The sequence below is a fragment of the Phasianus colchicus genome, chromosome 8, assembly GCF_987193195.1.
Source record: "Phasianus colchicus chromosome 8, bPhaCol1.hap1.1, whole genome shotgun sequence".
Classification (NCBI taxonomy): Eukaryota; Metazoa; Chordata; class Aves; order Galliformes; family Phasianidae; genus Phasianus; species Phasianus colchicus.
Genome location: NC_143443.1, coordinates 19,105,541 through 19,119,583, shown reverse-complemented (window position 1 = coordinate 19,119,583; position 14,043 = coordinate 19,105,541). Strand labels below are relative to the sequence as shown.

At 41.3% G+C, this 14,043-nt stretch overlaps 1 protein-coding gene across 5 annotated transcripts in view; it reads right to left on the bottom strand.

Moving 5' to 3' along the window:
- Positions 1–3,875: 3,875 nt before the first annotated feature.
- Positions 3,876–14,043, bottom strand: part of C8H10orf71 (chromosome 8 C10orf71 homolog) — a 76,170-nt gene continuing 66,002 nt past the window's right edge. For 4 of the 5 annotated variants that reach the window (XM_090145181.1, XM_090145180.1, XM_090145178.1 and 1 more), the window contains exons 2-3: positions 11,095–11,260; positions 3,876–9,488 (exon numbers count right to left, since the gene is read on the bottom strand). In XM_090145181.1, coding sequence (XP_090001307.1) covers positions 4,735–9,312 — 4,578 coding nt within the window. In that variant the 5' untranslated portion in view covers positions 9,313–9,488; positions 11,095–11,260 and the 3' untranslated portion in view covers positions 3,876–4,734. The remainder of the gene's footprint in view (positions 9,489–11,094; positions 11,261–14,043) is intronic. The other variant, XM_090145179.1, reaches the window with a different exon arrangement.

Here is a 14,043-nt window from a genome sequence, read left to right as displayed (position 1 = left end):
TTAAGCAATTGGGACATAAATGATTTCTCTTCTGCACTATTGAAATGCTGCTTTGTAAGTATGTTAAGTAAAATATTAGAAACAAGGCCTCTAATTGCCCATAGAGTACTGAAGACCTGTCTACCTAATGTAAAAAATCAATATCATAAAAATTTTGAGAATACTGAAAAGAAGTAAGGGAACACCACAGGTCATTTTCAGCCGTTCCCTTTCCACTTCAACTCCATAATTACATTATTATCTTTAATATCAATTAGGGGACAATGGTAAACATAAGATCATTGTAAGACTGAAATAATGATTCTAAAGAAGAAATAAATTAATTGTTGACCTCTATTGTTATAATGGGCCTTTGCACACACAAAAATCACATTGATATTCAATTTACTCAAGTGTTTCATGCTCTTTCTATCTTGTATAAGGCTCTGAAGCACAGTTTCCTTAATAAAAATGACTGATGTAAATGAGTTGCTCCAAATTACACACTTAAGTGTATTCACTAGAGCCTATGTAACCCATCACATACAATATCACCAGCTCCTGATGCTACTTTTGAGTGAGACAGAGGATCAAATATAGAAGTCTTTACAGGAAGAAAACAGAGTGTATCTCCCCAAATACAAAGATGCAAATCTATCGAAAGTGTTTCTGGTAAATCACACCTAGTAAATTTTTCTGCTTGAGCTCTGTCCTAACCAAGCCACAGTAACATTTTCATGGTCAGCCAGGACTGCTTGGCTAGTCAGGGTTCAAATCAGGGAGAATCTGAATGAAATTGCTTGTCGGTACAAAAAGAGAGCTGAAACATCATTTAGAAGTTTCAGCAGTATTCAGTAATGTAACAGACAAAGAGAGAAACTGAGAAGAAACTGCTGGACCAGGGGCTGGTGCCTCACCTGCAGGGCTTCTGACTAGACTGCAGCCCTCATGATGGGGTGGAGGGAAGGATGGCTGTGGTGCTGGCATGGGATGCACCCGCTTGGCTTGCCCACCTCTCTGTAGGAGAGGTAGAAAGCAAGAGGAAGTCTTGCACAAGGCAGCTCCCAGACCTATGGTTGTGTACTCCACACATTCTTCACTGGTGTCGATAGTTTTGTGGGCATAACTGGAGGTAAAGCTACAGTGAGATGTAATTGTAATGAAAAAGCTGGTTAGAAGTCATCCTAATATTGCAAAACAAGTCCCATTTATTTTATTTGTTAATTAATAATTACTTATTTGCAAATACAGAGTGTGCTGATGACACATATGTTCCTGGAGAGATGGTTACGAAGGCCCTGAACACCCAGGGAGGGGATGTTCCAACTCAGCTGCACTCTCTGAAGCAAATGCAGCATTTTGCATGAGGAAAGATGAGTTCCTGGAACTGAATCATGGCAATGGATTGGCAGACCCCATCTGTTGTGTGACAATGAGAATGAAAAGCATTGGGGCTGCCCCAGAAGGAGAAAGGCTCTAAGTGAGGAGGCTCCAGTGACAGGGTATAGCTGAGGGATACCTATGCTACTTTCTGGGCCCATGTTTGTCCCTGTCACACTTAGTAAGGAAGATCCATCACTGCAACCAAGCCTGGGAGCACCCAGGAATGCAGCATGGGAAACAGAAACTGCAAGAGAAGAGAACAGTGAAAGCAATAGTCCCAGCCTCTCTCAGTCTGCTGTGCTTCTCTGCACACAAGCCATAGGCTGCTGCAAGACTGAATTCAGCTCTGTTTGCCTACACATCCTTTCACTCTACTTTAACGTCATGGCCATTAGCATCACAAAACAGTACTTTTTTAATAAACGTTTTAGTGATTATTGCACATTTCCCACAGCTTCCTCTCCAAAAGAGATCAATTAACAGCTGTCATCTTGTCTAGAAGACCTAGATTTTCCACTATTGCAATGGAAAAAGAAACCAAATGAAACAGAAGAACACAAGGGGGGACAAATATTTGTTATTTGAAAACTTGTTGTTTTGCCACCTTTTAACACACATTTTGTGTTCACCATCATAGACATCACTGCTGTCTTATACTGACATGCAAACAGCAGTTCTATAGGTGCATAAAATACATGTATATTTAACTTTAGATTTTTTTTTTTTTTCCTATATGCATATATATAAATAATCTGTCTGGACCTGAAGCAATACTTGTGTAACAGCATTCACTCCATGTGTCAATGCAGTCTGGGGACAGATCTGAATACATGATAAAAATCATTTTCAGACTTATTTTCGAAGACCTCCAGCTCTGGGTTTCTTTCATTTAGCTACAGATTCTCTTGGCCAAAATTCTCTGTGACACATTCTAGAAGAAATGCTAAATCACTGCCTGAAACAGTGATTGAGCACCTGGTGGGAAGGCAGGGCCAACCCAGGGGACCAGAAGGAATGGATCCACCCATTCCCAGATCTTCTTTAAGGGTTGGCAGTGCAGGTGAGGTTACCTCACTGGAGATCCCTGTCAACCTTGAGGCTTTCCAAAGGTAAGCAAATTTTCTTCTCTGTTTCTGTGTTCATGGCTGCTGCTTTTGGGCTTGTCCTCATTTGCTGAAGCCTAGGATTTTGTCACACTGCTGTTATTGCTGTGCTTTCCATCGCATTATAGCATTAAAGCGTTACACACATCCAAGTTTAGAGATTCAGTTTGCTGTGAGTGTAGATCCCATTAGCTAACAGAAAGCACTGGCTAAAGGTGTTTGGTATTCAATTTAGTACTGTCTCCTCTTCAGACATCCAGGCTTCACGTTGCTGTCATAGAAATTGAAAAATTCACTCTGCTTTCCTCACATACCTAGCAGTTGTATACTGGAGGATACAATTTTCCATAGTGAGAGAAGAATCTGAAAAAAAAAAAAATGGAGTGCAGAAGGAAAAATGTGGACATCTACAAAACAAACAAAAGTTAATCAAGCTAAAGGTTTGTTTGTTTGTTTAATGCAGTTCTATGTTTTGCTAACCAAATTACCATTTTTTTTTTTTAACGTGTACATATACTTCACAGACTCCCCTTGGAAAACATGCTATTATTCTGTTTTTTGAGAGCCTGTTCACCTCTTGACTTCTGGCTCCTAAGGGTATTTACGTTAGTGAGATCAAACAACAAAAAAATGGCTTGCACATTCTTCTAGGCTTTCCAATCATATAGGTTCCTTGGAAAACTTTAATAAATCTATTTATTGATACTTTGATATGTAGATGACATCCTGTCCTATGCTGGATAGGCATTATGTTGTATACAATGAAAGCAGATACCAGAGAAGTACAGTGTAAATAGCACTATGTCAGTTTGGTGAGATATTTGTGACCAAAATAAAGGAAAAATATTCATAATAGGAGACATTTATCTTAATGTATCAACTTGGGAAGTGATTCTTGTTTCTGAAACACTCTTGATTTTCAGATTATTTATTTCTTCCAAGATGAGCTCTGTTCTAGGGGAAAACAGATTTTCTGAGTTCAAGTCAAAGTTCACTGAAAAAATTTTAATGTCTGAAGACATTAAAATACTCCTGTACTTCAATTTTGATAAAGGAAAACTATGAAATGAGACAGGAAAAAAAGGGAAACCATTACTCCAAATATATGTATTTATAAGCAGACACATTACATTCAATTTTTTTCCATCTTTTCACCAAGGTTCTCTTATTGTCTGTGATGATAAAAAATATCTTAAGCAGGGATGAGTCATAGTTTGATACAGAGCTTTCAAAGAATAGTGATAATCCAAAAAAGCACTTTTTCAGAAATTAATACTTTGGATGTTGTCTCTCTCTCTCTCTCTCTCTCTTTTTTTTTAAATCACAGAATGCATGAAAACAAAATTAAGAACAACATTTTTCAGATTTTAAAAGTTAGCACTGTATTTCAGTGGGAGCCTAACACCAAACCAAAACGAAAAGCATTTTAATTGTATCAAGCAGAGATCTTTTCATCCTAACAAAAAGTTAAATACTGTTATAGGATTTTGTTCAATCTTGCTCCTTACCAAAATATTTTGGGCCAACTATCGAGATAAGTAGAAGTTGTATTATAAATAACCCCTGATGCTAGAGGAGCGTATTTGGAAATTATCAACAAATATAAAGAATTCAGCAGCATGTTAGTGGACACTACAAAAGTATATAAGAAGTCAAGAGCAGCTGCAACTGTATTCTGGTTTAAATTTTTCTTTGGTATGGCTGTTGTACTGTGCATCCAGTATGCAATCTTCTTGTTAATAAGATCTGGTTAATCAATGTGAGCAAAAAATGAATCTCAGGTTTGTGGCCTGTTTGAAGCTTTCTACCTGCCAGTACAGTTCAAAGGCACTGAGTGAGGAAAGTTCAAGAGATGCGGCATCTCTCTTAGTTCTCAGGATGGACAGGATGGTCTCATAGGCTTTACTTTCTGTCATACATCATGCAACACATCGGGGCAAAAGAACACTTGCTTTGGCAATCCCAGGCCACCCTAGTGGCAAAGCAGCAGTAGCAACAAGCAGTGGCTTCATACTGTTGTGTTTACTTGTTTAGCTGACATTGCCCCTTTATCTCACTGGTGATTTGGGGCTCACTCAATTTTACACTTCTTCAGAGAGACCATCTCCTCTTATCTTTCAACATGATCATCCTTCATTTTCCTTCCCACCCAAACCATAATGAGATTCAGACATAGTGTACAAACATAAAATCTGTGTGTGCTCGTGTGTGCATGTGACTGTCCAAATGGATCTTAACACCAGCTGGCATGTTTTGTTACTTCATTTTTTCAAGATACTCCTCCAGCAGAAAAATTATCTAAATTAGTGAGAGACACTAGTGCTGTATTTGGGGTTGAGCTCATGTCCTTTCCTAAGCAAATGTGAGTTTCTTCAGTATCATGGCTGCAGGAGCAAGAGGCTGGTTCAATACAGGGCTGGTTATCCACAGCTCCAGCATATTTGTAGTCCTGTTGACCATCTTTTGGTAGTTCTGCCGGTTCTCCTTGTATGGCTGACATTAACCAGGTAGATTCGGACAGCTGAGAAGGTGATCTCAGCACTGCCACAGATGAAGCTGGTAAAGGCAGTGCTCTAGGGTAGGAGGCATAAGGAGAATTCCTGATTTCTGAAGATGAGGGCTGGTATACATTTTCTTCTGAGGAAGGGACTGAGACTTGAACATACTTGCCAGTTTCTGGGTCATAAAAAGTCTTTAAATTAACTTCAGCTGGTAAATCAACTACATAGTATTGGCCAGAATCGGGGTCTTGAAGAAGTTTACGCTGGGTCAAAGAAGGTGAAGGGCTTACTGCAGGTGCACCACTAAGTCTTCTTATACTGGTTTCTGGAGAAGTAAATGTTGAGTGAGGAGCAGGATGGATAGAATACCCCAGTGGTGAGGGAGATGCTAGTGTGTGTCCAGAACGAGAAACTTTTCTCCCTGCAACATCTGTATGCTCTGTCTGATGCTTTTTCTGCTGCTCTTCTATTTTCTTCCTCCTGCTTGCCAGCTTTTTGGCCCGCCGCAGAGCCTTTTCTGTTTTTGGTGGCACAGCAGGAGGCTTGCCCGCTCCTCTCTCCCCAGGTCCCAGTCTCTCAGCTTCCCCTGCAGGATCAAGTAGAGGATGCATCTGTGTTGAATTGAGTATTTCTTCTGCAGATGTATCAGCTTGACTCTTCAATGCCATGTTCAGTAAGGCAGGGTTTATAGCACCTTCTGTCTCCCCAAGGCTAGAAATTGTTGGTTTCTCTGATGGTAAACTGACAAGAGAGTGCATTGTGCTTCCTGATCTAGGGCTTGTAACAGCAGAGCATTCAAGGCTGTCTAACAAAACTTGTGTATCTTCCATGTCTAGCACATCCTCTAAAGCTTCGTGGGATACAGAAAGATATGTATGGTCCTCCGGTATAGATTCAGTCACAGGGGAAATTGTCTCTGTAGTTATTATTTTTTTTGCACAAGAACCACCTCTGCGGTTAAATAAATGATGGTTCTTAAAATAATTTACCTTTCTTTCTGTTGGATACCTGGGGCTGTTTTGTGCTTGGTCATTTTCTAGACCTAAATTTGGCTGTGTTAAGCTGCGTCTTGCCTTCCTAATCTGGGGCTTCTCTTTATCTCTGCAGATACTTTCCTCATTCATTTTCCCAACTTTGTTTAACAAAGCGCAAGTCTCTTCATCTTCTTCCATCAGCTTCCCTAACAAAAAGCTCTCTGTATCTTCCAGAAGATTGGGGTCCAGTGTTGCTGTAGTAGATCCAGACTCACTGGCATCTCTCCCTCTGTCGGTTGCTCCTTCCCTCACATCCTGCTGCCCTCTGAGCATCGATGCCAACCAGCCTTGCTCCGGGGCATGCAGCATGTCCTGGGGTTGCTTGCTGTGTGCAGCTGGGGGTGCAAATCTACCTTCCATTTCTTTATAACTACTGCTCACTGTATCATCTAGGGAAAAGGATCTCAACAGAGGCATCTTGACAGCTCTTATTACCTGAGGTGACCTGAATGTGTTATCTTTGATCATAAACAGACAGGGTTTGGCTGAACTTGAAGATGGTCGAGTTTGTGGCTCCTCAGACCTTGGAGTGGACGCGTCTTTTATGCTGTCAGAAGCAGAATCCATGCCATTGGCTTCTTCCTTTTTCTCTTGTCTTAGTTTTTCTTTCATCGTGCTACTCTGTTCATTCTCAGTAACTGTACCCTCCTTCCTCTCTGCTGCACCGGTACCAGAGGTGACACAAGCATAATACTGCAGTTTGTCTTCCCCAACTGCATTCCTTCTCTCCTCGTGGCTTTTCTTACTTTCTGCACTCATTTCAGCTTTAGTCCTCTGGCTTTCTTGAAGGCTTTCCTTCTCCACCAGGGGTTCTGGTGAAAGTGGCTCCTCCTGAAATGGTTGCTCTACTGTGGAGATGAAAGACTGTTCAGAAGAACTAGGGCTTCTTTTGCCTTGTGCTTCATGGCCAGTGACAGCCATGTTGGCTTGGATGTCGCTGTAAAGTACATCCTCTGCTGGTGAGAGTTGGCTTGGGAGTGTTTTGAAAGCAACATTTTCATTCAGTTTACCAGCCTGTCTCTCCTTTTCCTCAGCTTGAAAACTGGAATTTTGCAAGGGCTGCCCAAGTGTTGTATCTGTATCGTCTCTACTGTATAGTTTCATTGCTGGATAAGGCAAACTTTTTCTTAAATTGGGCTCTTCACACTGATGCCCTAGCAAGGGGTGGTCCTCATTACCCCTTGTATTTTTAATCAGATCTTCATGTGTTGAATGATCTTGCTGCAAATTGTCTCCAGTCTGGTGAAATAAAAAGTCTGCTGTTGTCTGGGGTGAACTCAAAGTCAGGTAATTGTCTGTGAAGTGTCCAGCTAAATCAGTTTTATTGTCCTTTTCATGAATACTCTCAGACAACACTGAAGTTATATCACTCAATTCATCTTTCTCTGCCATCTTCATGCTATTTTTTTCTTGCAAATTCTCCTGTATACTTTCCCTAGCCCTATTTCTATTTTCCAAGACTCTTAATAGAGGAGAAGGGGTGTAAATAGTCTTAACACGTTTACGCACATCTTTCAAGTTGAACAATAGACTTGATGCTTTTGATTTGTAACTGTCCCGAGACCTGTAATCACTAAACACACTCCCTTCATCGTCTCTCTCTGACATGCTTTCAGTGGGAGGAGGTGTGAGCGGGATCATCTCACTTTCCATGGGGTCCATCTCCTGTTTTGGTGGTATAATGGGTGTTAAGAGTTTAGTGATGTTAAAAATGGGACTGACTGATCCAGGAGAGTTTGCCTGTTTAATCAGAGGAGTCACATCCTGATCAGGTTTGGCTCCAGAAGCTTTTTCAGACAACAAACATGTTTCATTGCTGGCTGAGAACTCCTCTGATGTTTGTCTCCTCTCTGATGCCCCTTTTGTAGCCCTCAGCCTCCTCCAGGGTGGACTGGTGGCTTCCTCTTTGGTTAAGGTGGCTGGAAGCCCTCGCGGAGGTGGAACAGGTACCTGGGACAGAGATGAGGGGGAAACCATCCTGTGGGACATGGACTGGGGTGAGATGGAGGTCTGGGACATGGCAGGAGGGGAAAGTTGATCTGGAAGCGGCAGGGGTGGTATAGGAGGGGCTTCACGGATGGGTGGTGTTGGGGGATGTGGGGGAGCTGGAAGTGGAAGTGGCTGAGGGACTGGACGTGGCTGAGGAGGATCCTGGTGCACGTGGATCCTAGGTGGGGGTACAGGAGGAAGAGCAGCAGGAAAATCAGTTCCAGAAGGGAGGGGACCCTGAGGTACAAATACAGTTGGGAGGGGGATACTAAAAGCAGTTTCTGGTGGAGTTGGCTCCATCTGAAAATCTTTCTTCTGCTTCTTAGTAATAGTGGCCTTGACGGGTGGCAATTTAAGTTCACTTGCATGAGATCCTTCAATAACTGGTGCATCTTCAAGGTATGTAAGACTTTCCTTTTTTGTTATTGGATCAACAATTTCCTCTTTTTCAGACAATTTTTTATGATGGACATTCCATGATTCAAAAGCACTGTTCTCACTGTGAAGAAAATTGCCTTTTTTTGCTGGCTCATTAACTTTCAAATTTTTGTTTTTGAAAGCATTTTTAGATGAACGGGAAAAATTTGACTTGGCTACTTTTGACATCTCAATCAGCACAGGATAACAACCATCAGAACCACAATAACTCATATCTATTTTATTAGGTTTTTTCTGTGGCTCATGTTTGCCTCTGACATGGTGGCTATCTTGACTATCCTCAGAAAATCCAGACAGTTCCCTGTGGATGTTTAAAATGGCTGTGTTATCCCAGCATGCCATATCATTTCCATGATTTAATTTACATCTCTGAAAGCTATTTTTAATGGGCTGCTTACTGGCTATCAGGGAATCTCCTGACCCTTGATTTGCAGTTTTATCAAACGTCTTAATCAGCGAAGACACTTTTGAAACATGTTTATTGTTCCTTGGACCAGGGACTGGCAAATTCAGCTTTTTCCTTTCCGTACCAAGGGTGTTATTCTTGGCACTCTTTTTCTCTTCTGGAGCACACTTTGGTAACTGCTGGAATGTTGAAGCCCATATTGCATGTTCATTGTTTCTTGCTGCTAGCTTGTTACAGCTTGCTGTTAATTTGATGGCATGGTTTAATGCCCCTGGATGAAATTTAGCAGAGAACTGGCGAGTGAAATCAGGTGAAATGGCAAGATCTGGTTCATTGTAAGAGTCTTCAAGTTCTGCCACACACAGACTTTTGAAAGCCCGATCTGTGAGGCTGCTCACCTCTCGGTCTGTGTCATCCAGGAGACTCCCAATACTTGAGGAGTCGCTCTGTCCTTCTGTATGTTTCTTATTTCCCTGCATTGTTCATGGGAGTCATGAATGAACTATCCAAAGGATTAACACCAGGTGTCAAATGGGCAGATGACTGTGTTGCAGAGTTCCAGTCGTTTGCAATTTATAAATATAAAGCAATTCCTCCAGTCAGTGCTGCAGCATACTGATTCATCTTATGGAGCAGGTAAAGAAATCTTTCTCCTCTGCAAAGACAGATTATGAATTATCATTTTTATATAGTAATATTATTAGAAAAAGAGTATTTTCTAGATAGGTTGGTCACTGACTAATTTGTTGCTTCATGTATTTAAAAAAAAAAAAAAAGCTAGGAACACCTTAAACAGTATGAAAAACATTATTATTCCAAAATTATTATTCCAGCCAATTGGGTAGTTTGCAGTAGATAGGTCCTGAAAAAGGCCATTAAGATTCCTTACTGAGTTCTTAAAGACTTAAGAGCCCAATTTCAAGTACTTTTCTTTGCTTACTTCCAATGCTTCCAAGTGCTGTGGAGGTTGGCTTTTTTTGGCCAGGATGAATAAGCAAATTCAAAAAAGAATGTCAGTGTACATCAGTGCACACTATGTCTACAAAGGTGAGCCTCTCTGTACCAGTCAAGCTTTGCTTTGATAATTACCAGCCTGAGCATGAGAAAAAAGAATGGCGCTGCAAGTAAAGCATTAAAAAATAATATAAAAAATAGTTTGCTGTGCATTACATGTTCCAAGAAAATATTGCTGAGGGAATATGCTTTAGCTACCCATATTCAGATACGGTTGGGTTGACGTACTGAAACTGAAGAGCCTGCTAATATCAGTTTAGCCAGCAGAAGGCAGGAGTGTCTAGGGGACTCTATAAGTCCCAGTAAAGGAGTGCAGGGAACATTTGGTTTCACTTCCAGAACTGATGGCAGTGAACGGTAACCCATTCAACACAATTATATCAGTCTTCCATTATTCTCTGATTGCAATGTGAAGGCAGGGTCCAATCAAGGTCTATTTTTACATCAGTCTGGAGACAGAATGGGGGAATCTTTGGGAGGAACAAATATAAGCAGTAGATCCTTCAGCTACGCTTGAAATGTATACTCTAAAACCCTTTATAGTTTACTTTCTAAACAATTTAGACAAGTATTCTCACACTGAATGGCTTTAGCAGGCTATTGGCTAACTACAGGGACACTAAGTTTAGAAGCATATTTAGGAGGCAGATAAAACCCACTCCCTAAAGAAAATCTGATCTGTATTTCCATTTCCCAGTGGAATTTCATAATTAACTCGTAATGAGCTAAAACACCGAAGTTCCCATTCAAAGTAGCATCCATCTATCCATTCTATACAGGTGGAGGCCATCCCCACCTAGAGCTTGGCTCTACTGTAGAACTGAGCAATGAAATACAGAATTCAGCCCATCCAATTGTCCAGATCCACAACTCTACTTTGGCTCAGATCTGTAAGACTCCTGGAAATGGCACAACTTTCCCCATGAGGACTCGGTGCTAGCAAGTGTGAAAAACCAGAGGAACTGGGGTTTCTCAGCTGAGTTACTCAGACAGTTCTTAAAATGAAAATGCTCCTTACCTTCCTTTTCTATTTAAAAAATTCAGCCAACCTATTTATAACCTGAAATTATCACATTGAATCTTGATTCCTGTCCTCCCAGTCATAAAATCCCAATGACTTAGGTAGTGCTAAAATAGATTAGCACCAGAAATAAAATTAGCTTTTTCCTTTTACATTGTACAAAGATTTTCAAAACTGAGCTTTGTTTCTATCACCCCACATAATTTTTGGAAATATAGGTACATACCCACCAATTTTGCTTCTCATCTCTAGAACTTCCTCTCATGCTTGTATTTGGCTTCATCTCCGAGCATCGTTAGTGAGGAGGTAAAAATAATCCAATGATGTAGCTTCGACAGAAGTAGTTTATTGGGATGTTTCCAATCTCCAGCATTTTTGATCTTAAATGAATTCTGTAATTTGAAAACATTGAAGACATTTGTTTGCATGGGATAAAGATATTCTCATACGCTATACTCATTCATTCATTTGTTCATTCACATTTTACAACCATTTCAGGAGTGACTTAGAGGATTTCTTACCAAAAGAGACACAGTGATAATAACCTGATAACTTTGGGGTTTGGTAGCTTATGGAGTGCAATCAGGCTCCTAGCAAATAACTGGCACAATCTCCAGCACTCTGGTAGCCCCAGCAGAGGGTTGTGCCATATGGCTCTTTCCCTGCTGCTTTCTGCCTCCCAGTTGTGCCACCCTTTCAGAAGGGCTGCAGAGGAAAATGTGTATTTCCACTCCAGAGGCATCTGACTATCTGCTGCCAATGGGGATAGACAGACGTCCATCTGCTAGACTGGGAAGTAAAGATGCTGAGACCTGAAAGCCCATCCTTTTTTCTGCCTCTGCTGTAAAGGAGAGGAAATATAGACAGATAGGATAGTGAGGGGCAGTAAACAAGGAATCTTTGTGCTTCCACACACAAGTCAAAGGACACTAAAGGAAAGCTCAGTTATGGTGGACACAGACGGCTGCTTCCCTTTAGCTGTGCAGAGCCCCATGGCTAGTTTGTCTAACCCTTGCAAGACAATCTTTATTTCCCACAGGGAAAACTGCCTGGCACTAAGGCAAGGCAAATAGGATATAGGAGTAAGTACAGTAGATTTTCCTGAAATAAGAGCCCCCTCTGAGGAAACTTCTGTGTAATCCTGCAGCAGCCAAAAAAAGCCTGTAGAAAGGAGCAAGAGCTTGCTCACTGGGATGATCACCTACACCTTATCTGAGGAAGGACTGTTGTTACTGTTATCTTAAGGACAACACTGTACCCAACAGAACTTTTCAATGTCTTTTTAAAGTTTTCTGGCTAAAAAATGTATATGTAAAAGCAATGAAACAGAAAAACGCCACATTTGGTTGCAGCCAGATGCAGAAGAACATCCTCACCACAGAGATATGTGATGAGTTATCTCTTTGCTCTGAGGTTAAATTATGATTTTACGGCTTCTGTGGTACTCTTAACTGTGCAAAGCCAACACAGCTGTGGGAGCATATGATTATGTTCTGGCTCACTCATTAACAGAGCTGTTGACTAAATTCCAGTGGCACAATGCTTATCACTATTTATTGGTGGTGATGTCTGAACTAGGAAGAAGCTTGGCTTTCAGATCTCATGGGCAGAGGTCTGAAGAGACATCTTGTCCCTTGTAAACTGAGAACATATGCTGAAAAGTGAGTAGGATAACAATAAACACAGGGATCATGAAGCAATCCCAGCAATTATTTTCCTAGATGGAGTCACCGTTATAAAAACTACTCCATGCTGCTGATTGAAGTAGGCTAGTCTCTGTCTCTGAAACCTCTGAAACCTTTGTGAAGATCCTTGTCTCAGCAGGCCATAATGTTAGTGCTTGGGCAGTGTAGTGTTTAAAGTGGGAAATGTATCCTCTTCAAACGTTCAAGATACGGGTCACTACAAGGACTGGACTGAAACAACAGCACTGTACTGGTCTGGCTATCATTTACATAAGTATGATGGCAGCTTCTGAACTGCTGAGGAAAGAAACTATTCATAGTCTGTTTGGTTATCTGATAAAATCATATTTCTCTACTTTTTCTGACAAACAGCAATCTGCAAGCAAGATTCAGTATTTGTGCTTAGCTCAGTATTTACTCAGTTCTAAAATTTCAGATATGTGAATTCAGTCTATTTATTTTCCACATCGTGAAAAGCAAAGCTAAACATATCAAACTGCTTGGGAAATGCTGAGGAACATGTCAGGTACCAGGCGATTGAAAAACCCTGCACAAATGTAAAGATTTCAAGGAGCTTAATCAGAATTTAACCTCCCTTCCCTTTTAAAAAGAAGGCTTTTTCAGTGGCTCTTTTAAGTGTCTAGCAAGTTGTGATGAGGAGGTTAAGTTACAGAGACTATTCCTGGCCTGGCACAGACTGAATGTCAACTGTTTTCACTAGGCAGGAGCTGGGTGAACCAGCAAACTTGGCTGTAGAGTGTGACATCACTGCTGCTGCAATACATGAAGGCATGGTTTGTTCTTCCACACCCCCATGGGCTGCTATTTGGCTGAAATGTTTTGCCATCTCAGTGGCATTTTGGCAGCGCCCTGCAAGTTACACAGCGGCCTGAAGTCATCAGCACTGCCTCCCCCTGAGCACGGGAAGGGAAGGTTTACTACTTTTCTTAATCTTTCTGAGCTGTTTTCTTTATGTGGTGCTCTTTGTATGGCATCCATCCACAAGGAAGCCCCAAACCCAGAGATCAATGGAAGGATCAATGGATACTTGAGCTGCCAATAGTGCATGTGTTGTTGGTCATCCTTGGCTGCATCAGAGCTAAGTGCTCCCTCTGAACTATCCTGCTGCCTGGGCATCTCCACGAGCATTGCTTCTTCTGACCATTACTCAGGGCATAAGCTCTGGGGGAAGGATCACAGCACCCTCAGCAAGGAGAGAAGCTCCTTGCCAAGAGAGACAGTGTCACTTCAGCCACATTTCCCCAGTCAATCAGGAAAGGCAATTTCTGGATTAAGATGGTTAAAAGGTGAAAGCTCTTAGCACAAGTCTTCATTTCTCTCATCTAGCAAGATCACTTTCATTTATGCTCTGTGGTCATAATGGACAGACAAAGTGAGTTCACCTTCTTGGTAAAAGAGATACTACATTGCTGAGGTACAAATACCTGCACCAACCAAAAGAAGATGGAGAACGAGTCTGCACAGTTTAC